This window comes from Stegostoma tigrinum, chromosome 12 (genome assembly GCF_030684315.1).
Source record: "Stegostoma tigrinum isolate sSteTig4 chromosome 12, sSteTig4.hap1, whole genome shotgun sequence".
Taxonomy (NCBI): Eukaryota; Metazoa; Chordata; class Chondrichthyes; order Orectolobiformes; family Stegostomatidae; genus Stegostoma; species Stegostoma tigrinum.
Window position 1 is genome coordinate 30,341,383 of NC_081365.1, and position 26,273 is coordinate 30,367,655.

The window sequence follows — 26,273 nt, forward strand, 5'->3', positions numbered from 1 at the left end:
TATTTTATACTGTCAAAGGATGGAAATTTGCAACTACATAGTGTTGGCAGAAAAAGCCTTTACTCCTATCAACTTTGAAGAAAAATGTTTTGACAACCTCCTGATTATCTGAAAGTGTAAAGTCAGAGACTTGGGAGGAGATTGGTATTGCTAACTCAATGATGCCCATGAAAGTGTAAAGGTCAATTATGAGAAAAAGAGCTATTTGGGAGATGTTGAATAAGGTAGTGGTACAGAAAGAGTCAATGTTGATGTCTTTATTAAGAAGCACCCAATACACTGTTGCTATAAGGACTTGGGTCGGAAAGACATACCATGTTAACAAAAGAGTATAGGAACAGCGGTAGGTCATCAGCCTCTTGAGCCTGCTCTGGAATTCAATAAGATCATGGCTGATCAGTGTCTGAACTCCATATGCCTTAAGCCCATATTGCTTGATACCCTTGCTTAATACAAAAATTGCCTCAGATTTAAATTTACATTGACAGACATGTGAGGAAGAAAGTTCCAAACCTCCAGTATCCTTTGCATGTAGGAGTGGTTTCTAACATCTCTCCTACATGGCTTGCCCCTCATTCTTAGACTATGCCCCCTGGCTTTAGAATCTTTAACCATTGGAAATAGTTTATTTTTATGCCATTTTTCTCTGTCAATATCCTGAAGACGATTAGATCACAGTCAGAAGGCTCACAACACCAGTTTGTGATCCAAAATCACAAGCTTTTCAAACACTGCCCCTTTGCCACTCGGCCTAATAAAGGAGCAGTGCTCTGAAAGCTTGTTATTTCAAACAAACCTGTTGGACTATACCCTGGTGTTGTGTGACTTTTGATTTTGTCCACCCCAGTCCAACACTGGCATCTCTCCATCTTGATTAGATCAGCCCTTAACCTGTTAAATTCCAGAAAATAAAGGCCTAATTATTTTTTAATCTCTCCTTATAATTTAACCCCTGAAGTCCAGGTATCATCCCTGCATTGAACTCCCTCCAGGGCCGAAATATCCCTTCTAAGGTGTGGTCACAGATCTGCTCAGAGTACTGAGTGGTGCCTAACGAGGCTTTTGTATAACTCCATCATAACATCTGAATCCTCTTTCTCCAGCCCTTTATTTTTGAAGTCAACTTTCCATTAAGCTTCTAGATCAGTTTCTGCATCTCTTCATGGGCCTTTAAAGAGTTCTGCGCTTGAACCCCCAAATCTCTTTGGAGATCCACATTTTACACGTTCATCTACTCTCAACCACCAATGCTCAGTAGCAGCAGTGTGTATGATCTGCAAGATGCACTGTGGAAATTCACGAAAGATTTCTTAGATAGCGCTTTCCAAACCCAACACCACTTCTACCTTATTGGACAAGGGTGGCAGATACATGGAAACATCACCACCTGCAAATTCACTTCCAAGACACTCCCCATCCTGAATTGGAAACATATATTGCCACTTCTTCACTGTCACTTGGTCAAATCCTGGAATTCACACCCCAAAGCAATTGTTGTTCTAACTGCAGTACAGGAACTGTAGTGGTACAAGTAGGCAGCTCACCACCTTCCCAAGAGCAACTAGGGACAGGCAATGAATACCGATACAGCCAACAATGCTCACATCCACAAGTGTATAAATAAAAAGAAACCTCCCAAAGGAGACAGACCTGTTATCTTGGGTATCCAATAGACATAGTAACAAGAAGCAGAGTCTTAAAGCGGCCTGAAGAAGGTGGCCTACGGCAGGAAAAATAGCAGAATCACTTGAAGTCTGGCGAGGCTGATCTCAACATCGCCAGCAACTCACTGCATCTATTAACTAAGTTTTGAATGATGTGGTGAGAGTCTTGCTGGAAAGCAACAAGTTAAATAAGAACATTGCATTTGCACATCCAAGACTAAAACTGCTAGATCCAGCAGCATCTGTGGAGAGGGAAACGGTTAACATTTCAAGTCCGGTATGACTGCTCCATAGAAGTGTCTCTGCTTTTATTACAAGGAAAATGACTTGGGCACATAATCCAAGCTACTGGTTTCACCCAGGCACCGGAAAATCAAGGCCATTAGTGAATTTTCACCATCAAGATACATAAACACGCTTCAGAGGTTGCTTGAAATGGTAGGGAATGTTTATGCCTCAAGGCCAGGATCAACAATGGTGTTGCAATGTCAGACAGGAGAGAGCATTGACAAAAACAAACAATTCCTGATCCCACCAAAAACCTGAACACATAATGATCCATGTCTACCAACCACAGTAGCAGCTGATGGATCTTTAACAGGATGGTACTTTATCAACTTCAGGAAGATTGAAATTTATGGTCCATTTATGGAAATTTATCTACAATGCTTCTCGATCACTCACTGAGGTGAAGCAACGGGATGTAATAACTGAAAAGTCGAGTTTAGCACTAATGTAAAAAATGTTGAGATTGCGTAATAGACCTTCAGTTGAGAATTGAAACAACTTATAAACCATTGGTCACAACTCTGAATACAAAAGAGATACATATAGTTGTTTGGTAATACAGAACCTGAGTATTACAGAAATAAGACAAATTTAGCTAAAGCTTTTTGTCATGCACTCACTAGTACACCACATGAGAAATATGAAAGCAAAAAGGAAACAATATTTAAACTGTATGAGAGGAGGGTGTTCCTTGGATGGAAAGTGGAATCTGATTGGTTGATGTGTTGCCATGAAGTTAATGATGACTGACAGTTAACTAAGATTTGTTCAATTTTTAAACCAGGCAGGTTAACTCTGATTGGTTAAGCCATTGTTCTGAGAAACAGGATTATTGCAGCCATTTTTTTAAAAAATTGATTTGTGACAGTGTAATGTGTGTGCATGTTCTTTCCATCTGGAAAAAATAGGTCACTCTGTATTAATATATGTAGCTTCTCATAATCACAAGTTTACCATTCTGCAAAGCTGAATGACAATCCTCAATTGGTTGCCCATATGATTCTTCACACACTCAGGATTATTTAGCAAGTACAGACCAGCCATGGAATTATGTCTCACGTTGGACAGTGCGTTTGGAGTTCCGGAAGTGCGGGACATACAGTATGCCTAATATCACACCAGCACTGAAATTCATATGTAATGAATTTCACATAACCACATGTTATAACATAGATACAGACAGCTGAAGCAAATCAGCCTTTCTATCTCTGTATTGACAACACAGTGAAATAAAACTGTCAAAGACCCCAGTAGTTACTCCAATGGTTCCTAACCATACTTTAGAATAATGAGTCCCAGACTTTTTGAATTATTAATTCAGACACCGATTTTTGTATCTGAAATAAAGACTCAACAGTTTAATAAATACATCATAATTTTTTAGCACAGAAAAATTAAACAAGATAACCTAATTAATGCCCACTCTTTAAATCCAAAATATTTGTTTTTGGCCCCATTCACACAAAAAAACAGACAAACACACACAGTTAAGGGATTAAATAGCAGCAAGTAATAAAGCCAACTGGATTACATAAGTGGTTTTCACAGTGTGCTGTTTCACTGGCAGAAATGTGGATCCCTTGGTTGCTTTTCTGGAAATGTTGATTACGGTCACCCTTTCAGTTCACTCAAGTAAAGGCAGGGATAATTCTAATTTAGCTTTCTATTCATTTGGCTTCCAAAAGCCAGTGTGGGAAATTAGGCAGGGAGCTTTAAAATCTTGGTGCTGTGTCACAGGATTCAAAGTGAACTCCTAACTTGATTTGATTTATTATTGTCACATGTACATAGGTATAGTGAAAACTTTTGTCTTGTGTGTAGTACAGGCAGATAATAACATACAAAGTGCATAAGGGTAGTAGATCAGAGGAGTACAAAGTTGCAGCTGCAGAGAAGATGCACAAATGTGAAATTTGAGAGGTCCATTCAGCAGTCTAATAATGGTGATTATTAAACCTTGATTACTAAAGTCAATGACCAGTTCTCTCATTTTGCCTACATTGAGGGAGAGATTGTCATTTTTTTTCAAGCATACCACCAGGCACTCTTTCTTGCATCCTGTCTCATCATTGTTTGAGATTCGGCCTGCAATAGTGGTGTCACCAGTGAATTTGTAAATGGAGCTAGAACGAAATTTGACCACACATCATGAGTATATAGGGAGTATAGTAATGGGCTGAGGATGTAGCCTTGAGGGTGTCGGTGTTGCGGATTATTATGGAGGAGGTGCTGTTGTCTGTTCTCACCTATTGTGGTCTGTGCGTCAGGAAGTAGAGGATCCAGATGAGAGGATGAAGCAGAGACTTAGGTCTCAGAGTTTAGAGATTAGTTTGGTTGGAATTAGTGTAGAAGGAGGAACTGCAGTCAATAAATAGGAGCCTTGTTATTTCAGATGTTACAGGGACAATGGTAGGGCCAGGTCCACAGGGCGATAGTAAACATTATTCAAAAACCCAGCTTCAACTATGGTCCTGCCATGATACACTGACTATCTTTTCCTATGAACTCAAATTCCACAAAGGCAGCCAGGAGTTACTCCAGGCAAACTATGGATAGATGACAGATTTCTTCCCCACCAGCTTCAGCAGCAAGGCCAACAACCAGTTGGAAGATCTTGGATCCCAGTGCCAGCCAATGTTTAGTATTTACTGTGGTAGAAAACCATCTTTGAGAACACATCCAGTACCTCCGTTAGCTGCAATGCTCCTCTCCTTTAAGAGTAAGCAGGATAAGGTACCTTTTAATCCATTGTGGCTTGAATCCGTGATATTGTGTTTCTTATTCAGGCATGCAATCAATCAACAATGAGCTGAGAATTGGCAGCAAGCTACAATCATTTAATTTAGAGGCAGCATTAGATTTAAGTGTTGCCTACATCAAAGCAATCAGAACGGGCTAATCCTGCATCAGAATGCTAATGTCTATATTCAAGTTGTGCCCAATTTTATAATTACAATATGCAAACTTGTTCAGAACATAGAATATAGAAGACTGTGATACTGTTACAATGTCTGTGTATTTCTTGTATTCTGCAAGGTCTTACACAATCTCTCATAACTGGCTTTCTTGTTTTGCATAAATGTTTGAAGTGAAGTGGACGGCTTTATGGAATAAATTTAAATCCGCTTATAACACATGGGACTTGCCTTGGCATGCCATGATGATATGATAATTATTGAATTTCACTGGAATAATTTCCACCCTCAATTTTCCACAATTCAGACTCAACTTTTATTGTTACAAAATCTAACTTTCACGTTATATTGTTCCATTATTAATTTGTCTCTGTCAGATAGTTTTTCATGATAGATTCCTTCTTGTTCTTATTTGATTATTATTTCTTATCAGATTGTTCTTTCTCGCAGTAATACTGAGCCCTTCTGTAAGCTCTCTGAGCAGTTTATATTCCGGAATGTGCCTACACTATCAAATGATCATAATATCATTATACTAGCGTTTCACCTGATACTACTGACACATATAATAACAAGTCTCGCTATGAACCAAACTGGCTGTTATATTGTTCACACATGCCCTTTTTCAGTTGCTCTGAAGATGGAATTAAGCAATTAGTGAGACCAAACCAGATCCAAATTGGTAACCCATTTAATTTTTTACCTATGTAATTGTGCAGAATAACAGAAGCAATTAAATCTCACTTTAACCCTACATCCAAAGAAACCTCCTTAGAAACCGGAAAATTATTGCGATGTATTAGCTTCTTTTAACTTTTTAATGTTGAATGTTGACTGGGGACAGCTTTTGAGGATAAATCTACATCTGGTATTGCCCCCGATCCTCGGGGCTTGTTATCTTTTATACCTTTTCAGTTAGCATGCTCCTTCTCAGGTTATCAGCATAACCAACTGTGTGAATCAGTGTTATCTCTCCGAGCTATTCATCTGTTGAAACATCTCTGCTACAATGATCTCTCAACTTATTAGACTATGATTATTTTCTGCCGCAATGGTCTCCCACTCCGCAACTAACCTATTACAGTAGGTCATCATGGCCTTCAATATTTGTTTACAGGTCACATGATATTACTATACTAATTATACTGTGCTCCCATTGTTACAGTACCACCTAATGCAGTACTATCTAATACCACCTAATCTATTACATTGTCATTATGGCCCTCAGCCTGTTTACCTTTATGTCACGTGATTTGACTTGACTAACCTACTCTTACTGTCTTCTATTCATATATACTTAGTTTGTTCTACTTAATTTGTTCTATGTAGCCCTATGTCAATTATCTTATTGCTCTGTATGTTCCATTTTATTTTCCATATATGTTCCTGTGAAAATGAAGGATAAGGACAGCAAGATTCAGGAACCTTTTGATAAGAGAAACTGAGAGCTCATTCACAGAGTCACAGAATCATACAGCACGGAAACAGCTCATTTGGTCCAAACAGTTCATGCCGAACATAATCCCAAACTAAATTAGTCCCACCTGACCCGTATCTCTCAATGTTTCCTATTCATGTAATTATCCAAACATCTTTTAAACATTGTAATTGTATCCACATCCACCACTTCCTCAGGAACTTCATTCCACATGTGAATCACCTCTGCGTAAATAATTTGTGCCTCTTGTCTTTTTCAAACCTTTCTCCTCTCACCTTAAAAGTGTGTCCCCTAGTCTTGAAATCCCCCTTCCTAAGGAAAGCACAATTGCTATTAACTCCATCAATATTCCTTATTATATTATAAACTTCTATAAGCTTACCTCTCAATATCTCATACTCCAGTGTCAAACATCCAAGGCTATCCAGCCTTTCTTTATATCACAAATCTTCCATACCCAGCAACATCCTGGTATAGAAATCCTTCCTATAACTGGCCAACCAGAACTGGACACAATATTCCAGATGAGGCCTTACCAATATCCTGTACAACCTTAACATCACTTCCCAACTCTCATACTCAAAGGACTGAGCAATGAAGGCAAGCATGCCAAACACCTTTTAAACCACCCTGTCGATATGTCACGCATTATGTACCTGCACCCCTAGGTCCCTCTGTTCTACAATACTACCCAGGGCCTTACAGTTAAAGAAAAAGGAAGCACATGCAAGTTTTAGGAAACTGAAGACAGAAAAGGTTCTTGAAGAACGTAAAGATAGCAGGAAAAAAACTTAAACATGAAATTAGGAGGGCTAAAAAGGGCCATGAAATGTCTCTGGCAAACTGGACGAAGGAAAATACCAAGATGTTTTATAGATATACTAGGGGCAAGAGGGTAGCCAAGGAAAGGGTAGGTCCACTCAAGGCCAAAGGAGGAAATTTATGCATGGAGCTGGAGGAAGTGAGTGAGGTCCTTAACAAATATTTGCCATCAATATTCACAAAGAGAAGGACGGTAAATCTTGGGAGGGCAATGTCGGTATTCTGGGACATGTCAATGTAAAAAAGGTGTTAGGTGTTTTAAAAAGCATTAAGATAGACAAGTCCACAGGATGTGATGAGATAAATCCCAGAATGCTGAGGGAGGCAGGTGAAGAAATTGTTTGGGCCTTGTACGAAGCCTTTGTATTCTCTTTTAGCACAGTAGAGGTGCAGAAGACTGGCAAAGAGCCAATGTTGTTTCTTCATTAAATAAGGGATGATCCAGGAAATTACAGGCCTTAAGTCATTGTTAGAGAAATTATTTGAGACGATTCTTAGGGATAGAATGTACTTACATTAGGAAAAATATGGACTTATTACTGATAGACAGAATAGATTTGTGCGAGGAATGTTGCGTCTCACAAACTTGTGTGAGTCTTTTGAGGAAATAACAAAGACGATTGAGGGCGGAGTAGTAGATATTGTCTATATGGTCTTCAGCAAGGCCTTTGACAAGACCCCTCACGGCAGGCTGAACCAAAAGGTGAAGTCACATGGGATTCGTGTAGAGCTGGTCAGATGGATGCAGACCTGGTTTAGTAATAGAAGATGGAGAGTAGCCGTGGAAGAGCGTCTTTCTGACTGGAGATCTGTGATCATTGATTTTTTACAAGGATAGGTGGTGGGAACTCATTTTTTTGTAATCTATATAATTGATGTTCTGAATCAGTATAAAAAGATTGTAGGTGGCCTGATTATTAAGTTGGCAGATGACACAAAGATCGAGGAGCTGCTGATAGGGAGGAGAATTGCCAGGGGTTACATTGGTCAGGTATAGAGTATAAAAATTAGTCATAAAAATTTCAGTTCGGCCACAGTTGCAATATTGTGTACATTATTGGTTTTCACACCACAAGAAGGATTTCGGGGCTTTGGAGAGGGTACAGAAAAGGTTTAACAGGATGTTCCCTGCTTTGGAGATATTAGCTCTGAGGAGAGTTTGTAAAATCTTGGGTTGTTTTAACATGAACATGGAAGGTTGGGGGTTCGGGGCATGACCTGTCAGACGTTTACAAAATTACGATAGGCATGGATAGTCAGAGTCTTTTTCTGAGGATCCAGATGTCAATTACAAGGAGAATATAAGTTTAAGGTAATAGGGGGCAAGTGTAAAGGAGATTTGAGAGGCAAGTTTTTTTTACACACATGGGTGGCAAGTTCCTGGAATATGCTGCCATTGGAGAAGGATACAATAGCAGTGTATAAGAGGCATCTTGACAGATACGTGAATAGGCAGGGAATAGAGGGATTCGGGCTGCATAGCAGCAAAGGTTCTTAGTTTAGAAAGGCATCATGTGTCATCACAGTCTTGTTGGGCTGAAGGTCCTGTTCCTGTGCCATAGTTTGTTCTTGACAGTGGCTCAGTATGAGGAATTTAACAATGACAATTCCTGCTGTCTGGCAATGACTCCTGGACTGAGGAAGTGACCTCCCGGAGTGGTGTGGGAGCCTCCTGGCTCCTGGTGTAGCTGCCTGCCACCCACTGTAATGGCCTCCTGGCATGGTGTCCTCAGCCCGGTGAGGCGTTCTGAATCAATCTCCAAGCCTCATTACCCTTAAGGTGAAGCCTGGCATGGTCTGGAGGCTAGATGCCAGTGTAGTTTGTTTTCTGAATTTTATTGCTGCAATGCTGGGTATTTTATTTCTCTATTGTTTAAGATCTTGTTACTAAACAAGCCATACCTAGGTACCTTTGTACCTAAGATAACAAAGTGTGAAGCTGGATGAACACAGCAGGCCAAACAGCATCTCATTTGGCCTGCTGTGTTCATCCAGGTTCACACTTTGTAATCTTGGATTCTCCAGCATCTGCAGTTCCCATTATCTCTGATTACCTAAGTCGCGTTGTAAGTGATGACGTATAATCTTTTCACTATACTCTTTGAGTTTATGTGATAAAGGCAGAATCAATTCATTCAATTCAATGTGATTTCTATCTTGGACCAATGGTGCAGGGAATTGCGACTACCTGTCACTCCTGGTACAATCAAGAAATTGATCACCTCACAGAAGAAGGCATTTGGTATGCTTGTCTTTATTGGTCAGTGCATTGATACAGAAGTTGGGATGTCGTGTTGCTGCTGTACAGAACATTGGTAAGGCCACTTTTGGAATATTGCATTCAATTCTAATCTCCCTGCTATACGAATGATACTATTAAATTTAAAAGGATGCAGAAAAGATTTAGAAGGATGTTGCCTGGGTGGGAAGGTTTGAACTATAAGGGCAAGCTGAGTAGGGTGGGGCTATTTTCCATGGGGCATCAGAGGCTGAGGGGTGGTCTTATAGAGATTTATAAAATCATGAGGGGAATAGATAGGGTGATAGGGTGAATGGCCATGGTCTTTTTCCCAGGGTGTGGGAATCTAAAACTAGAGAACATACTGTAGTTGGTTCGCTCACTGAGCAGGTACATTAGTTTGCAGACATTTCAATACCTTGCTGGCTAACATCATCAGTGCTGCCACTATTGAAGCATTGTCGAGTTTTGTCAATTTGTAATTCTCAAGTCAATAATGAAAGGTTAACCTAACTCCTTTTCTCTTTCCTTTAGCTCCTGAATATTTTCAGCATCTTTATATTTTCATTTGAACAAAATAGATTTCATTGGAAACATGATTAAATACTGTTTTGTGTTAAACTTGGCAATCAACTCATCATATTATTGATGGAAATAAAACAGCAATCCAAATTCCAAATAATCTATAGTGGTGTTTCAAAATAGTGCTTTTTAAAAATCTGGTTGCTTTATAGGTGCAGTACTTTAAAATTACACAAATGAAGTGAGGAAAATGCAAATTGTAACATATACAGACTATTATATGTAACCATATTTGAATAATGCTACCAGCAGCAAATTTAACAGTGCTGTGATTTGTTTTTCTAATGACTGGTCTTCTGAAACATTGACCCCCTTCCTGGTTACAAGTTGATGTATATATCTATCTCAAAAAAGAGACCTTTAGACAGGGCTGTACTTAAGTTTAAATGAGATTAACAATCTTTGTCTTAATTATGAAGTACTGAAGGTCATTGAAAAGGATATGAATATCCCCTTCTTTGGCTCTTGGCTATTGTAAATAGAGTCAGACAAGCAGAACACATGGATAGTTAAGTGTGATTTTAATGGTAAACAATGGGAAAATTGTCTTTTTTGTGGTAGGTTCATTTTGTTTTGGACCTTCCATCTGTAAGTAGTTTATTTTGCCTGAGATGGGAACAGTGCATTATCTTTGTTAGTTTCATTATGTTGTGATTTATAAACAGGAGCGTTTCATTTCTGCTGACTACCTGTCCCTTTTCTGTGGTTATGTTCGAGCCTGGGTGTCCTTGAAGAGGGAATACATGGTGTCCACCAATGCTCTTGATGCCTTTACGGACAATTGGGCACTGCAGGGTGTGAAGTGCTTTATTTCCCCCTCCAACACTATTTTGATTTAGTCCCTTTCTTCTCTCCCTATCACCTTTTTCATGTAAACGTTGCTCTTACCAGGCTTTGCTTTTAAATGTTTCACTAGCCACATGGGTGCTTTCCAGGTGGCAGAATATAGAGAATAAAGGTTTAGTACAATGGTGTCTTTTACCATATCACTACACATACAAACACAGCCACGGGTGATTTGGGGAAAATACAAGCCCTCCAGTGTTTGGAAGAAACAAAGAGGGGCGAAAAAGAGTAAAAACAAAATAAACAGGAATGTCAAAGGTTCTTTTCACCCTGAGGGTTAGTTTTGAAGAAGCTGTATCAGTGTCAAGGACTGTCCATGTGTAAGTAAAGGGTGACTTGGTGGTAGGAATGGAGCTTGATATTGGCACAGCTGTCTTAGTGATTGTGGAACCAGTCTTTATCCAAATTTGCTCTGGACTCCGAACCTTAAGTTTCCATAAGACCTTGGCCAGGCTGAGAACCTGTACCTGAACAGCCTTATAGGTTAAGGGTACAACTTTGGTTTCAATCTGTTATAAGAAGCAGCTGATTTGGTTACCACTGATTATAGTAAAAGACTCAGACCCAGGCCTGATAGGGTGCAATTGATTGAGCAAGATTCAACCTGACTGGCTCAAAATCTTTTCATTAGAAAAATAGCCAGCTGAATGGTGTCCTAACTAAATACCCAGAAGCTTTTCAGGCAGGTCTCGGGAAATTCAAAACGGTCAAGGTCACTTTACATGTTGATTAAGAAGCAACTCCATGATTCTGCGAGCCCTGTCCAGTGCTATTTTCGCTAAATGCAAAAGTGGAGGCAGAAATCAGGAGGCTGTAGACTGAATAAATCATCAAACCAGTCCAGTTTGTGGAATGGGCAGCACCAGTCATGCCAATTGTGAAGCCTGACGAGTCAATTTCAAATCAACAGTGAATCACTTTTCACTGCTGGATAAATATCCAATCCCTCACATAGAAGACTTGTATGCAAAACTGGCAGGGGTTCTGCATATCCTCGAAGCTGAATGTGAGCCATGTATACTTGCAACTGCAATTAGATGAGGATTCAGAGGTATGCTACAATTAATTCCCGTAAGGGTTTGTACCAATATACAAAACTGCCTTTTGAGGTATCATCATCTGTGCCATTTTCCAGCAGATGATGGAAAATATTTTACAAGGTCTACCCCAGGTAGCTATTTATCTGGATGACATGCTAATAACTGGGAAGACCAATCAAGAGCATTTAGAGAACATAGTACTAGAATATTTCTTCAAGGTGGTGATATGTCTTGGGAGGGAAAAAGTGACCTACTTAGGCTACAGAGTTGATAAGACCATGTCACAGTGATGGTGACCAAAGGTGCCCTGGCTCCCATGTCTGTGCTAGAGCTTAGGACTTTCCTTGGGTTGGCGCATTATTAGAGAAAGTTCAGATGTAACCTGGACCTCATCCTGGCCCCCTTAACATTTGCTATTGAGAAAGGTTCAGCCTTGGAAATGGTCTTGTAGCTAAGCTGCAGCCTTTAGGGAAGTGAGAAAGCAGCTACTGTTGTCTAAGATGTTGGCAGTCTATGAGCCCAAGTGAGAGGCAGCGCTGACATGCGATGCCTCCCCGTACAGTATCAGGTTAGTGTTGGTTCACCTGTGTCCCAATGGAGAGGAATGCCCAATAGCCTATGCTTCCTATAGTTTGGCTGACTTTTATGGACTTAAATTTGTAATAGTGACGAACTGCAAACCCCGCTAGGGTTACTTAGAGAAGACAGAACTGTAATGACCATAACGTCAGGTTGAATTCAGCAGTGGGTTCTCATTCTTTGTGTACAATGACGAGTTGGAACACCAGCCCGGAGGCCAAGTGGCAAAAGCAGATGCCTTGAACTGCCTCCTACTGACGGATACACCATCAGTGGTGACACCACTGGAAGGGCCCATTCTTTAAACTTTCTGGACACCCATCCTGCCACCACCACCAACAATATCAGGCTGTGGATATAAAGAGATCCCATCCTGGCAAAAATAAAGCATCTGGTGGTGATGGAGGAAATAAAACGGCTATCACAACCTGAACTGAAACCTTTCTGGTCCCAGTAAAACCAGATCATCATCGAGGACAGCTAGGAAGCAACCAGGGTCATCCAGTGTTTCCCCAATAAAGATGTTGGTGAGCAGTTATGTCTGGTGGCCAAGGTCAAATGTAGACGCAGCCACATTGGCGAGGCAGTGCCCTGAGTGCCAACAAGGACAAAAATTACCACCAGCAGCTTCCCCCTCCCCCATTTGTGGGTGTGACCAGGTGAACCTTGCACTTGGTTAAATATCAACAATGCTGGTCCTTTCATGGGCTCTATGTTTTTAGTCATTGTGGACACCTACTCAAAGTGATTGGATGTGCATTGATTTCATTAATCGAACACAATTGAAAAGTTGCAAGAATACCAGCTTCATGTAGTTATTTCAGATAACTCTATTGATCTCACTATATATTCATTTGCTTTCCTGATTCCTGTTATGGCCAATCGTATGCTTTCTCTTCATTAGGCTTTAAAAAAAAGATCAATCCGGGTTTTCTTTAATAAACACAAAAAGTATTGATTTATTATAAGATGTAACTTATACTGACAGGTCCTCAAACTGAGATTACGATTTCAAATGCAGTAAAAAGGTACTAACTGTTTAAAATATTTATGCTCTACGAATATTTTTGTGAATGGCTGTGGTCTGCCAAAAGTGTGCTTAAGGTTATGGCTTTTTGTGCATAGAAATATGTGTCAGTTACTTTGAAGAAAACTTATGCCATCTTACATCTGTTGTTTTTGTGTCAATTCAAGTACTAAATAATTTTGGTGATTGATTTTTTTTCTTTAAGTTTAATATGTTTGATCATTATTGAAGATAATGACGAATTTTTAAAATTCAGATTCTATACGAGTCCTTCTATTTTGGCACAAAAACAGTAGGTAATGTTAAAATGTGACTGTGTCACTGAATAAATATGATAGTAAGAAGGAAAATCTAGCCCTAAAAATCAAAATGTAGCCTCAAGAATCAAAATAAAAATCCTTCAAGGGGAAGCCTAAAAAATGTTTATGCCATGCTGAGATCAGATTTGGATTAATAACATCTTACGTAGATAGGCATTGGTGGCTATTATGTTAGGAACTCTGATTTCTTTGCAGGTGAATTCAGAGAAATTGGATTGTGCTGGAAGACTTGTAAAAAGATTTTCAAGTCTCACAGTTCTGGCTGTGGTATTTTTGGTGTTGATCTGTAGGCTGTCCGTGTCTTTCTGAATTTTGGGATAATAGAATTTCAACGTTAGAGACCAATTTTAATCACATAATTAATGGTGATTGATTTACAATGGAAGGTAGGTAAATGTTTTCAGTATCAGGCTCTGTCATTGCCTTTGTGTTTTTCTATGAGCTTTGACGTACGAAATTCCACAAAGGAATCATACGCAGGTATTTAAAAAAAAACAGATTCTTACCAATTATAATTCAGTTAAGGATTTTTCAGAAGCTTGTGTTGCAGATGTGTAGATCAGACAACTCCCTTTGCAGCCACCTTAACAGCTGGCCAGTGTTCATCTTGAAAGCACCCTAAATGTTTGTAATGTTTAATTCATGTGGCTTGACCAGAACATTAACCACGAAGATCATCAGCTGTTACTATGACCAGAAAGTTTGGAAGTCTATGAGTGCCTAAGGCATTCAGCAAAACACTTAGATTGTGATGGCAACTGAGGCATTCTGTAAATCCTCAACCATACTCTTTGGCCCACCTGAGAGCAGTGCTGCATTTTGGTAAGACAAACCATTAAGTTCATGGTGGGGACCTGGGCAGAGTTGTCAAACAGGGAGACACAGGGGTGCAGATGCATAGTTACTTGAAAGTGGGCAGGTGATAAAGAAGGCATTTGGCACACTTGCCTTCATCAGTCTGAACACCGAGAACAGGAGTTGGGACATCATGTTACGACTGTACGAGACATTGGTAAGACCACATCTGGAGTACTGCATACAATTCTGGTTGCCCTGCTATAGGAAGGACATTACTAAGCTGGAAATAGATTAACAAGGATGTTATTGAGACCGAAGGTTTGGGTTACAAGGAGAGGCTGGGACTATTTCCCTTATGCATAGGAGGCTGAGGGGGCCCTTATTGAGGTCTATAAAATCATGAGGGGCACAGAGAGGGTGAATACCCAGGGCAGGGGAGTCCACAACTAGAGTGCATAGATTTAGGAGAGAAGGAAAAGATTTAAAAGGGACCCGTGGGGCAACTTTTTACCATTTGAGAGTAGTGCATATATGGAATGAGCTACCAGAGGGAAGTGGTAGACGCGTACAATTACAACATTGAAAAGACATTTAGACAGATGCATTGAGAGATATGGGCCAAACACAGGCAAATGGGACTAGTTTACTTTGGTAAACTTGGTTGGCAAGGACGAGTTGAACTGAAGGGTCTATTTCCGTGTTGTGTGACTCTGATTCTGTAACTGAGCAGAAAACATTTTAAAAAAAAAACAAACCGTGACCTTTCTGGTCTTAATATGTGGTACTTTCGATCACTTTGTCAACGGGGAAGCAAGCATTCCTGATAACAAAGTGTGAAGCTGGATGAACACAGCAGGCCAAGCAGCATCTCACAAAAGCTGACGTTCGTGTTTGTTTAAAACAATTCAAATGTTTTACTCATGAAGTGCTATCTACGTGTAAAAGTACCCAGCAAACTGTATTATAAACTTACGGATTTTTGCTGATCTTGTATTCCTGCGTTCAGAACCTTGTTGGCGAGAATTTTGCCAGAAATAACGAAGGTCATTTCCCAGTTGGTCAAATCTTCCTTCCATTGAAACAAAAAAGGTATAGAATATTTGGCCGGTTCGCCATTCCCTTTTTACTGCCTGGGGAGTAAACGCAGCAAAATTCGGTTCGAACCTTTAAATGTTCACAAACACCAAACTTTTGAATTGAACATAATTTTTCCTAAATAACACACTAGACGCAAGTTAGCAGCAAAATGCTTAAGATCCTTGCGGTCCCCGCCACAAACAGTAAAGTGTGACAATTTCCAACGCGCGGATCTCAATGTTAAGCACAAACAGTTTTACAGCTGAACAACCTGAACAGTACATGTTAGCAGCTGATCACTCTCAGTCCAAAGAGGTGGTATCCAGGTTAAATTCTGTAGACGTAAGAAAAGAAAGTTCTATTTACTTCCGATACAGTCGAAATGAATTGTTTTGATTCTTTGGGAAAGGATTGTCAATTAGGTAATTCTACAGCGCTGCTAAGCACCGCTCTTGAGTTCTAATTGAAAAGGTAAGGATTTTTTTAAACCTGTATAAAGTCAGTATATGTTACTTGATGACGAACACTAATTTCAAAGGGTCAGTTTGAACTCCGGAAAGTCAGCCAAATGTTGGAAGCACGGTTAATGCGACTATTAGATAGAAGGTTTAAGGCAACTTTTGTTATTTAAGATAAACTGTAAATTGATGATTAAGCATTAACCTTTAAGTATTCGAATCACTCATTGTTAAAATTTTAAGACGAAGCACAAATCTTACGTTTCTGTTTCTTCCAAGAAAACCCCAATTTTCTTCTATGTCACTCTGCACAAAGATCAAAGATATGTAGCAAGCAATTGTATTGAACTAAAGCAACAGTTTTCAAAATTGTGGAACTTTCCTGCCAATATCAACGTAGTTGTTGAGATTTTCTGCATTTCCTCTGCCCGGAAAACGGTACGGTTTCTATGGAAAACCGGATTTCCCGAGCTACCGTCAGAAACAACACACAAGATGGAGGAAGGTACATGCAATGACAGTAAGTTTTTAAGGGTTCCCAGGCGGAATATGAGTTGCTGTTCCCGCAACCTTCGGGTGGCATCATTGTGGCACCGCAGGAGGCCCAGGATGGACATTGTCGTCTGAGGAATGGGAGGGGGAGTTGAAATGATTCCCGACTGGGAGGTGCAGTTGTTTATTGTGAACAGCAACTCCTATTTGGCTTGAGAACCCAGCAGCCCAATGGTATCAATGTGAATTTCACAAGCTTCAAAATCTCCCCTCCCCCCCCCCACTGCATCCCAAAACCAGCCCAGCTCGCCCCGCCTGCCTAACCTGTTCTTCCTCTCACCTAACCTCCTCCTCCCACCTCAACCCGCAACCCATTTCCTACCTACTAACCTCATCCCGTCCCCTTGACCTGTCCGTCCTCCCTGGACTGACCTATCTCCTTACTACCCACCCATCTACACTCACCTCTATAGGCTCCATCCCCGCCCCTTTAACTTGTATGACTCTTCTCCACCTATCTTCTCCTTTATCCACCTTTGATCTGCCTCCCTGTCTCTCCCTATTTATTTCAGAACCCTCTCCCCCTACCCCTCCCCCTTTTCTGATGAAGGGTCTAGGCCCGAAATGTCAGCTTTTGTGCTCCTAAGATGCTGCTTGGCCTACTGTGTCCATCCAGATCTACGCTGTGTTATCCCCTAGAGATCTCCTCTGTCAATGCTCCAGAGGTGACAGGCCTTCCACCCCTACCTCACCTGCCCATCTCAGACAGTGTCGGGTCAAACCCAGAAGGGAGCACATACATCTGGCAAGGACGCCCTCAGCATGTTTGGTCCCTTCAGACACAAGCACTCATACCCCAAAACTCCAAGGCTAATGGGTTCTGCTGTTTGGCAGGCTCCCTCCACTCCAACTGATGACGGAGCCAGAGATTGCACCAAGACATGGTGTGAGGGAGGGGGAGAATGGAGAAGTGAGCACATTTGTGACACTCATGAAGGGTCCAGTCCCGAAACATCAGCTTTTGTGCTCCTAAGATGCAACTTGGCCTGCTGTGTTCATCCAGCTCTACGCTGTGTTATCTTAGATTTGTGACACTGTTGTGAACACATAGTCACATTTGTAAGTCTGTGTGTTTCACCTTCACTGTATAGGTGTGTGTTTACTGGTGTTGCCCTTTGATGGGTCCTTTTTAGCCTGAAGTTGCAGACAGCTCCTCACAGATAGCAACACTCACCCTGTCTACTCCCAGTGCAGTCACAGCCATTTTCACTTCCATTGTGGTTTACAAAATGATGGAACAACAGCAGCAGCCACTCCTTGAATGATGAGTTGTAGCCTCCACCCTCACCTTTGTAGGTGAACCCCTGAACATCAGCATCCCCTTGCTGGTAGGCCTCCCATCAACCTCCTCCAGACCCACTCAATCCGTCTACTAGAGTCTGCATCTGCTCCCTTTTTGTCCTGTGCCGTACCTCGTTCTACAATAAGTCTTTGCTGCTTCTGGTTTATTCTCCTGCACCCTTCACAACTACGCAGACTGTTAACAACAGTGACCAGCTGCCTGGATTCATATCAGCACTAAACTGGAAGGCAATACAGGTGTACTATGAGCTGGGGGGGAGGTGGTGGTGGTGGAGCACAATGAGACAACACAGATACTGTGAGCATCAGTCTGGCATTATGCGAGTGAGAGCTAAGAGATCAAGTGAGCAGCCCTGAGATGTAGCCTTGTCCAATACTGCAGCTGGGTGCCTATCCCTGATCACAAAATGTCCTTGCAGTTGGATCCAAAGTGCAACACCGCAGTAAAGCAGAGTTGTGCGAGTGTTTCAGAAATGTGCCATGTTGACATGGAGAGGCTGGCATATGTTGGATGCCAGTGTCCATGGATCTGGGATGTGTGTAACTGCTTGTATAATTTTCTGTTCTGCTTACACTAATTGTTATTTACCTTTCAAATACTGCAGAACATTATTAAATGCTGATGTAATAAAGATTCTCTGGGGCAAGGTGTGCCACTGTTTGACGTAGACAATAATGTATGTGGATTCAAGATCTTAACCCTATTTCTCCCTGTCACCTGATCACTCAACTACTCTTCTGAGCCAAGAGATAATGGGAACTGCAGATGCTGGAGAATTCCAAGATAATAAAATGTGAGGCTGGATGAACACAGCAGGCCAAGCAGCATCTCAGGAGCACAAAAGCTGACGTTTTGGGCCTAGACCCTTCATCAGAGACTTCATCTCTCTGAAGGGTCTAGGCCCAAAACGTCAGCTTTTGTGCTCCTGAGATGCTGCTTGGCCTGCTGTGTTCATCCAGCCTCACATTTTATACTCTTCTGAGCCCACTGTTTGTTTAAATTTTTAATGTTCCCATCTCCTCAAGTTCAAATCCATGCCAATTAAAATCTTGCATTATTACACCTACCTCTCAAATGCATGTTTGAACCTTCTTGAAAAATTGAAAGAAGCCAACTGTATGCAATATACATTTAAATAAGACACTGAAACATCAGGTCCTCTTAGAATGTTTTCATTAATGTTGTTTCTTGTTGATGCAAGTGCCTGCAGGGATCCTTCTGACACAAGTCTCTAAGCTGCTTGATCATTAATCTGTACAAAGTTGAAACCTGCCTTATACTTATAGTAAGGAAGAATACTTAGAGTATTAAAATCTACGTTCCTTAAATAGTATCCACTTTTGGCCCCATGGCCTAAGGTAGCCAATACCAGAGTGTCGTACCTGTCCTTTACCCCCCGTTAATACTTGCCAGGATACTTGCTTAGGTTTGTAAAGGCAAAGGGTTAAACCGCCTGTGATATTAGGTCCTTCAGTCGAGGACACTGACCTAATGTCCTGGTTTCTGAATCGTCACCGCCAGCTTCTGTATAATCTCCTGGTGCCATAAGCCAGGCTTGTTGTTTTGTGAAATCTGTAACAATTGGATGAAATCCAAGGCATGGGACACCATCCTAATCCATGGATGAACTTGTGCATTTGTTCCATGGTTCCTTTCAACTGTTCTGCATTTATCTCTGCCTCTATTTCTGCATTTATCTCTGCCTCTATATCATGCAGAAATTGTTGTTTTTAATCTCCTGTCGAGGTTGTTTGCAGAGCTTCCACCGACATTGTTTCACTTACTCACTCACTGATCCTTGCTCCTTACTCCAGTTGTTACTGCAGACATTAATCCCTGGGTGAGCAGCTGTAGCCTCCTTAGTGGCTTGGTGATTGCTCAATCCAATGTGGACTGTGATCTGGATTAATGCTGCTTCTAACAGTACCTTCACAGCTTGCACTAAATCTTGATTATTGCATAACACTGTGTATATCCCCTTTAACTCCATGCTTCCGTGTAATCAGGTATTATGCCAAAGTCACATTTATTGCCTGTATGAAGGTTAACCTACTGAATCACAATAGTCTTACAGCACTGATAAAGGCCATTTGACTCATCATGCCTGGGTCAGCTCTCCAAATAAGCATCATTACCTAGTGCCAATCTCCTGTTTCTTTCCACACAGGTTGCAACGTTTTTTATCAGTTAATCATTGATTGCCCTCATGAATATTTGAATGTAGTAACATCTTCTGTGTGGTAATCTATATCCAACATTTCAATTTGATTCAAGGTTCCCTTTTTGTTGGCCATTAAACAGAAATGCCTTAATTTAAAAGATTCAGCAGTTGTCCCTTTCCCTGTATAATTTGATGTTTTTAATATCAGTTCTTCTATGGATTATGTGCAAAAGTATGTTTCCTTGCTCTTGGGGAAAAAAAAGTTGACTAGATATGTGTATCCTCCCCACCCAGTGCCAATGTTTAAGATTGTGGTCAAATCATGCAATCTAGTTCTCTTAAAACCTTCTGGGTCAAGGGCTCAAATATCTCCAAAAGGACACTGCTAATTAGTTTGTTTCATCTACACTTTCCTTTCTCTTGAAATATCCCTTTAATTACACCTAATATGGGACTATTCACATTTAATGTGCCTTTTACCTGTCACTATTCAATTAAAATATTCTCACCACGTTCTTAAACAGAAAATACATTCCTATTTGATCACAGACACTAAATGTTCTCCCATGTTCCTGTTTTACAATTTAGATATTTCAGGTTTCCAAGAATAACTTGCTAAATTTCTTTAAATATTTCACTTCTCAAATTATTCCAGTTTCAAACTAAAGGGTTCCCTTTATAACTTGTCGCCTCCCTGGAAACTACTACTATGTGTATTCATCCTTGCTCTTAACTGAAAATTTCATGCATACAACTGATACTAAACCTTTAGCACTCCCTAACATATGTTCATTCTTACTGGGGCGCAGCTTTTTAGCAAATTTTTCACTAAGGGTCTGACAATAATTAAACAATTCCAATGAACTTTCTTGCACATTCACTGGCCTCGACAGTCCATTGTGTTCCTTTGGCACAGAATAGTGCGTGTATGGAATGCGCTGCCAAAGAAGGTAGTGGAGACTGGTACAATTACAACATTTAAAAGGCGCCTGGATGGATATATGAATAGGAAGGGTTTAAAGAGATATGAGCCAATTGGTAGCAGATGAGGCTAGATTAATTTGAAATATCTGGCCAACATAGACGAGTTGGACCGAAGTGTCTGTTTTTGTGCTCTACATCTCAATGACACTCTGCTCATAAGGAAGCTCCCATTCCATTATTCAGGATGGCTTTAAACCCAACTCTTCCAGCAGCTCATGTATTTGCAGTATAGTCCTATGCATTCCTTGCCAGCTCCCAAGGTGTTCTGAGGATCAGCTATATATGGTTATGGTCCGATTATACATCCAAATATCAGAAATAATAGTGTCCAAGCTCAATATTTTAAATGGTTCTTTTTAGATCAGAGACCCTTGCAATCAGAGATAACACAGTGTGGAGCTGGAGGATCACAACAGGCCAGGCAGCATCAGAGGAGCAGGAAAAGTGATCTTTCAGTTGGGTCCCTTCTTCAGAAATGGGAAGGTATAGGAAGCTGGGAAATAAATAGAGAGGAGGGGTGGGGCTAGGGTAGATAGGTTGGATAGTGATAGGTGAGCGCAGGTAGGCTATGGTAGGGATTGGCCAATGAGATGGGAGGAATAGACGAGTGGGAGAGAAGATGGACAAGTTGTGTCAGATCAAGGAGGCGGGGTTGAGCGGGAGGGTGGTCATGGGAGGAGGCTGGGAGTGGGGGGATTTTGAAACAAGTAAAGCCCACATTGAGACCATTGCACTGCAGGCTCCTGTGGTGGAATATGAGGTGCTGCTCCTCCAGTTTCCGGGTAGCGTCATGGTGACATGGGAGGAGGCCCAGGATGGACATGTCACCCAAGGAGTGGGAATAGGAGTTGAAGTAGTTTGTGATCGGAAGGTGTTTACATTTGCCCTGTAGAAAGCACAGATGCTCTACAAAGCAGTCTCTGAGCCTCTACTTGGTCTCACCAATGTAGAGGACGTCACATTGGTAGCGGCAGTTACAGTAGACCACATTGACTGATGTGCAGGTGAACCCCTGCCTAATGTGGAAGGTTTGTTTGATGCCTTGGATTGAGGTGAGGGGGGAGGTGTAGGGGCAGGTGTAGCACTTCCTGTGATGCAGAGAAAGATGGTGGGGCTAGTGGGGAGTGTGGAGCGGATGAGGGAGTCACAGAAAGAGTGGTGCCTATGGAAGGCACATAAGGATGGGGAGGGAAATATATCTTTGGTTGTGGGGTTGGATTACCGGTGGTGCGAATGGTGGAGAATGATACATTGGATGCGGAGGTTAGTGGGGTGCTATGTGAGGACAAGGGAGATTCTGTCTATGTTTTTGTTGGGGGAGGGGGCGGACGTGCAGGAATCGTAAGAGCTGCAGTAGAGATAATTTTCAACCACCGAAGAGGGGAAGTTGCGGTCCTTGAAATAAGAGGACATCTAGGATGTTCGGGAGTGGAATGTCCGATCTTGGGAGCAGACACAACCCGGGTCCTGATCCAAAACAACAGCTTTCCTGCTCCTCTGATGCTGCCTGGCCTGCTGTGTTCCTCCAGATCCACACCTTGTTATCTCTGACACCAGCATCGGCAGTTCTTACTGTCCCCAAGTGATCGGAGTTAGGTTAAGGCTCTCACATTTTCAAACACTTTGACTCAGATGATTACACATTGCCTGAATGGTTAAAGCTAGTGTCTAAAAGGCAATGGTTTTAACCCCAATTGGATGTCTGTAAGTTTCTAAAACCGTACACCTTGACCAATATGGAAGTTGAATGGTGAAATTAAAAAGAAAGCTGTCAGCAGAAAAAGTGTGGAGCTGGATGAACACAGCAGGCCAAGCAACATCTTAGGCTTGGCCTGGTGTTTTCATCCAGCTCCACACTTTGTTTTCTCGGATTCTCCAGCATCTGCGGTTCCCATTATCCCTGAGCAGCAAAAGTGAACTCTCCGCTGGTCAGGGAAAGGATGGGGCCCAAGTCACCTCGTGATTTACATTGTAATTTTACCTTGTTCAGAAAACTGACAAAAATTTCCTGATCATGTCAAAGTAAGCTGTTCAACTTCATAGCCCTTTATTTGATTTTACAATTTGTTTTCAATTATCTCAAAACATTTTTAAGATCACCTTCACAACAGGAGCATAAATCTCGTACCTTTACACATTTGCAGTATTTTCTGAGAAACATTTTATCAAGAGGTGAGTTCAGTTGGATATTTGCCAAATGATAGTTTATCCAGAGTTTTTCGGTTCCGAAGAAGGGCTGCTGGACCCAAAACATAACTCTGATTTCTCTCCACAGGTAGAGTCATTGAGTCCTACATCTGCACAGCACGGAAACAGACCCTTCAGTCTAACATGTCCAGACTGACCAGCTATCCTAAATTAATCTAATCCCATTTACTAACATTTGGCCAATATCCCTGTAAATTCTTTCTATTCCTATACCCAATCAAGATGATTTTTAAATGTTGTCATTGTACCAACCTTCACCACTTCCTCTGGCAGCTCATTCCACACACAAACAACCCTCTGCATGAAAAAGTTGCCCCTTATGTGCCTTTAAAATTTTTCTCCTTTCATTATAAACTTATGCTCTCTAGTTCTAGATTTCCCCACCCTGGGGAAAAGACCTGGGCTATTCACATTGTCCATGCCACTCATGATTTTATAAGCCTCAATAAGGTCACCCGTCAGCCCCCAGGGAAAATAGCCTTCACCTATTCCGCCTCTTCCTACAGCTCAAACCCTCCAACCCACCAACATCCTCGTGAACGTCTTCTGAACCATTTCAAATTTCAAAACATCCTTCCTATTGCAGGGAGACAAGAATTGAATGCAGTATTCCAAAAGTAGCCTCACTAATGGGTGGCTTCAAATGGTATCAGAGGGGAAACTCTCCGATAGTTGGAGTCGTATCTGACACATAGGAAGATGGTCGTGGTTGTTGGAGGCCAATCATCTTAGCTCCAGCACATCTCTGCAGGAGTTCCTCAGGGTAGTGTCCTAGACCCAACTATCTTCAGCTGTTTCATCAATGACTTTCCCTCAACCATAAGGCAGAAATGGGAATGTTCACCGATGATTGCACAATGTTCAGCACAATTTGTGACTCCTCAGATGTTGAGGCAGTCCATGTTCACATACAACAAGATCTGGACAATATCGAGACTTGGGGTGACAAGTGGCAAGTGACAATCTCACCATACAAAGGCCAGGCTATGACCATCACCAATAAGAGACTATGCTTGCCACTTGCCTGGATGAGTGCAGCCCCAACAACACTCAAGAAGCTTGACACCATCCAGGACAAAATAGCCCACTTGAATGGTACTACATCCATAAGTATCTACTCCTTCCACCACCGATGCTCAATAGCAGCAGTGTGTACTATCTACACGATGCACTGCAGAAATTCACCAAAGATCCTCAGACAGCACCTTCCAAACATTGACCACTTCCATCTGGAAGGACAGGGCATCAGATATATGGGAACACCACCACCTCCAAGCCACTCACCATCCTGACTTGGATATATATCCCCATTCCTTCACTGTTGCTGTGTCAAAATCTGGGAATTCCTTCCCTAATAGCATTTGGTCAACCTACAGCTGGAGGACTGCAGCACTTCAGAAGGCGGCTCACCACACCTTCTCAATGGCAACTAGGATGGGCAAGAAATGCTGGCCAGCCAATGACACCCACATCCCACAAATAAATAGAGTCTATTATAAGTCCTGTTTTGATTTGCCTTTCCAAAATGCAGCACCTCACACTTACCGAAATTAAACTCCATCTTTGGCCCATCTGATCAAGGTCCCATTGCACTTTGAGGTAATCTTGTCCATGACACTACCAATTTTAGTATCATCTGCAAATTTACTAACCATACCTCCACTGTTCATATTCAAATCATTTATATAAATGACAAAAAGCAGTGGACCCAGCTGGAATCCTCGTGACTCAGCACTGGTCATGGGTCTTCAGTCTAAAAAGCAACCCTCCACCATCACCCTCTGTCTCTACCTTTGAACCAGTTCTGTATCCAAATAGCTAGTTCTCCTGTATTACATGTGAACTAACCTTGCTAACCAGTCTACCATGTGGAACCTCGTCAAAGTCTACATGGATCACACTCACCGGTCTGACTTCATCAATCCACTTCATTCCTTATTCAAAAACCTCTATCAATATTCTGACACACAATTTCCCATGCACAAAGCCATGTTGACTATCCATAGTCAGTCCTTGCCTTTCCAAATACATGGAAATCCTATCCGTCAGGATTCCCTCCAACAACTTGCCCACCACCAATTTCAGCCCCACGGGTCTATAGTTCCCTGGCTTTTCCTTACCACCTTTCTTAAATAGTGGCACCACGTTAGCTAACCTCCAGTCTTCAAGCGCTTCGCCTGTGGCTATTGACGATACAAATATCTCAGTGAGGGGCCCAGAAATCACTTTCCTTGCTTCCCACAGAGTTCTAGAGTACATCTGATCAGGTCCCAGTAATTTATCCATCTTTATGCATTTCATTTGTCCAGCACCACCACCTCTGCAATATGGATATTTTTCAAGATGTTACTAATTATTTTCCTAAGTTCTGAAGCTTCTCTACCATTCCCCACAGAAAACACTGATGTAAAACACTTGTTTAGTATCTCTCCCATCTCCTGCAATTTCACACATAGGCGGCTTTGCTGATCTTTAAAGGGCCCTATTCTCTTGCTAGTTACTGTTTTGTTGTAAGTGTAGTTGTAGAATCCCTTTGGATTCTCCTTAACTATGTTTGCAAAGCTATTTCATGCCCCCCTTTTGCCCTTCTGATTTACCTCTCAAGTATGCTTCTATTTTCTTTATACTCTTCTAGGGAATCACTTGATCCCCCCTGTCGATACCTGACAAATACTTCCTTACTTTGCTTGTCCAAACCGTAATTTCTCTAGTCATCCAGCATTCCCTATACCTACCAGCCTCGCCCTTCAGCCTAACAGGAACATACTGTCTCTGACCTCTTGTATTCCCATTTTTGAAGGCTTCCTATTTTCCAGCCAAACGTTTATGTGTGAATATCCATCCCAATCAACTTTTGAAAGTCCTTGCATCTTACTCTTACCTTCCTCCAATTCAGAACTTTAACTTTTACATCAGATCTATCCTTTTCCATCACTATTTTAAAACTAATAGCACTTTGGTCACTGGCCTCA

General features: G+C 41.4%; 1 protein-coding gene and 1 pseudogene across 11 annotated transcripts in view; one reads left to right on the forward strand and one right to left on the reverse strand.

The window, feature by feature from the left end:
• Nucleotides 1-26,273, reverse strand: part of LOC125457319 (NXPE family member 3-like) — a 102,296-nt gene that overhangs the window by 71,344 nt on the left and 4,679 nt on the right. For 4 of the 11 annotated variants that reach the window (XM_059650258.1, XM_048541406.2, XM_059650257.1 and 1 more), the window contains exon 2: nt 15,532-15,688. In XM_059650258.1, the coding sequence (XP_059506241.1) occupies nt 15,532-15,606 (75 nt within the window). In that variant the 5' untranslated portion in view covers nt 15,607-15,688. The other 7 variants (XM_048541401.2, XM_048541397.2, XM_048541405.2 and 4 more) reach the window with 6 other exon arrangements.
• Nucleotides 9,331-26,273, forward strand: part of LOC125457031 (NXPE family member 3-like) — a 50,597-nt pseudogene continuing 33,654 nt past the window's right edge.